Source organism: Meleagris gallopavo, chromosome 21 (genome assembly GCF_000146605.3).
Source record: "Meleagris gallopavo isolate NT-WF06-2002-E0010 breed Aviagen turkey brand Nicholas breeding stock chromosome 21, Turkey_5.1, whole genome shotgun sequence".
Classification (NCBI taxonomy): domain Eukaryota; kingdom Metazoa; phylum Chordata; class Aves; order Galliformes; family Phasianidae; genus Meleagris; species Meleagris gallopavo.
The window spans coordinates 49,462-50,021 of NC_015031.2; the positions used below are offsets into that span (position 1 = coordinate 49,462).

Genomic DNA, 560 nt, shown 5'->3' on the forward strand with positions numbered 1-560 from the left:
AGCAGGAACCGCGCTGACCCACAGCCCAGGGCCAGCAGCGGGCAGCAGCCCGAGGAGGCAGGGCGCAGGGGATGGATGCTCATCCACACAGCGCCCAGCATGCACTCACCCATGATGTTGCTGCAGGGTCCCTGTGGAGTGGGAAGCCGGGGTGCCTGGCCTGGTGGCAGCGTGCTTATATGGGGCTCGGTGGGTGAGGGCAGCGCTCCGCCTTCCACCATCAACTCGGCTGGAAACAGATGGTTTGTTTGCCCTCCGTGTGTCAGCATCGCTGTTCATTCCCCAGCTGCAACTTTCTGCGATAAGAGATCCTAAAGCAGACAGCAACCAGCATCCCATGTTTGCACTCCACCAAACTGGCAAATTCTCCAGATAAGGAGCATTATTACTTACTGGATTTGACACCAAACCCTTTGAAGGCATTCCCTGACCCAGGGAGCCTCTCCAGATGCTTCATGCTCCTAGTTGCCCTCCTTTGGACAATCTCTGGTTGCTTTATGTCCTCACACCTTGGCACCAAAGCGACATATGGTATCTGAGGTGAGGACCTGCTGGCACCA

The 560-nt window shown here is 57.0% G+C and overlaps 1 protein-coding gene across 1 annotated transcript in view; it reads right to left on the minus strand.

The window, feature by feature from the left end:
- The window catches only part of LOC100546426 (fibrinogen-like protein 1-like protein), a 4,209-nt gene extending 3,973 nt beyond the window's left edge, over positions 1-236 (minus strand). Inside the window, exon 1 of the mRNA XM_010721706.3 lies at positions 110-236. Coding sequence (XP_010720008.2) covers positions 110-221 — 112 coding nt within the window. The 5' untranslated portion in view covers positions 222-236. The remainder of the gene's footprint in view (positions 1-109) is intronic.
- Positions 237-560: the final 324 nt, after the last annotated feature.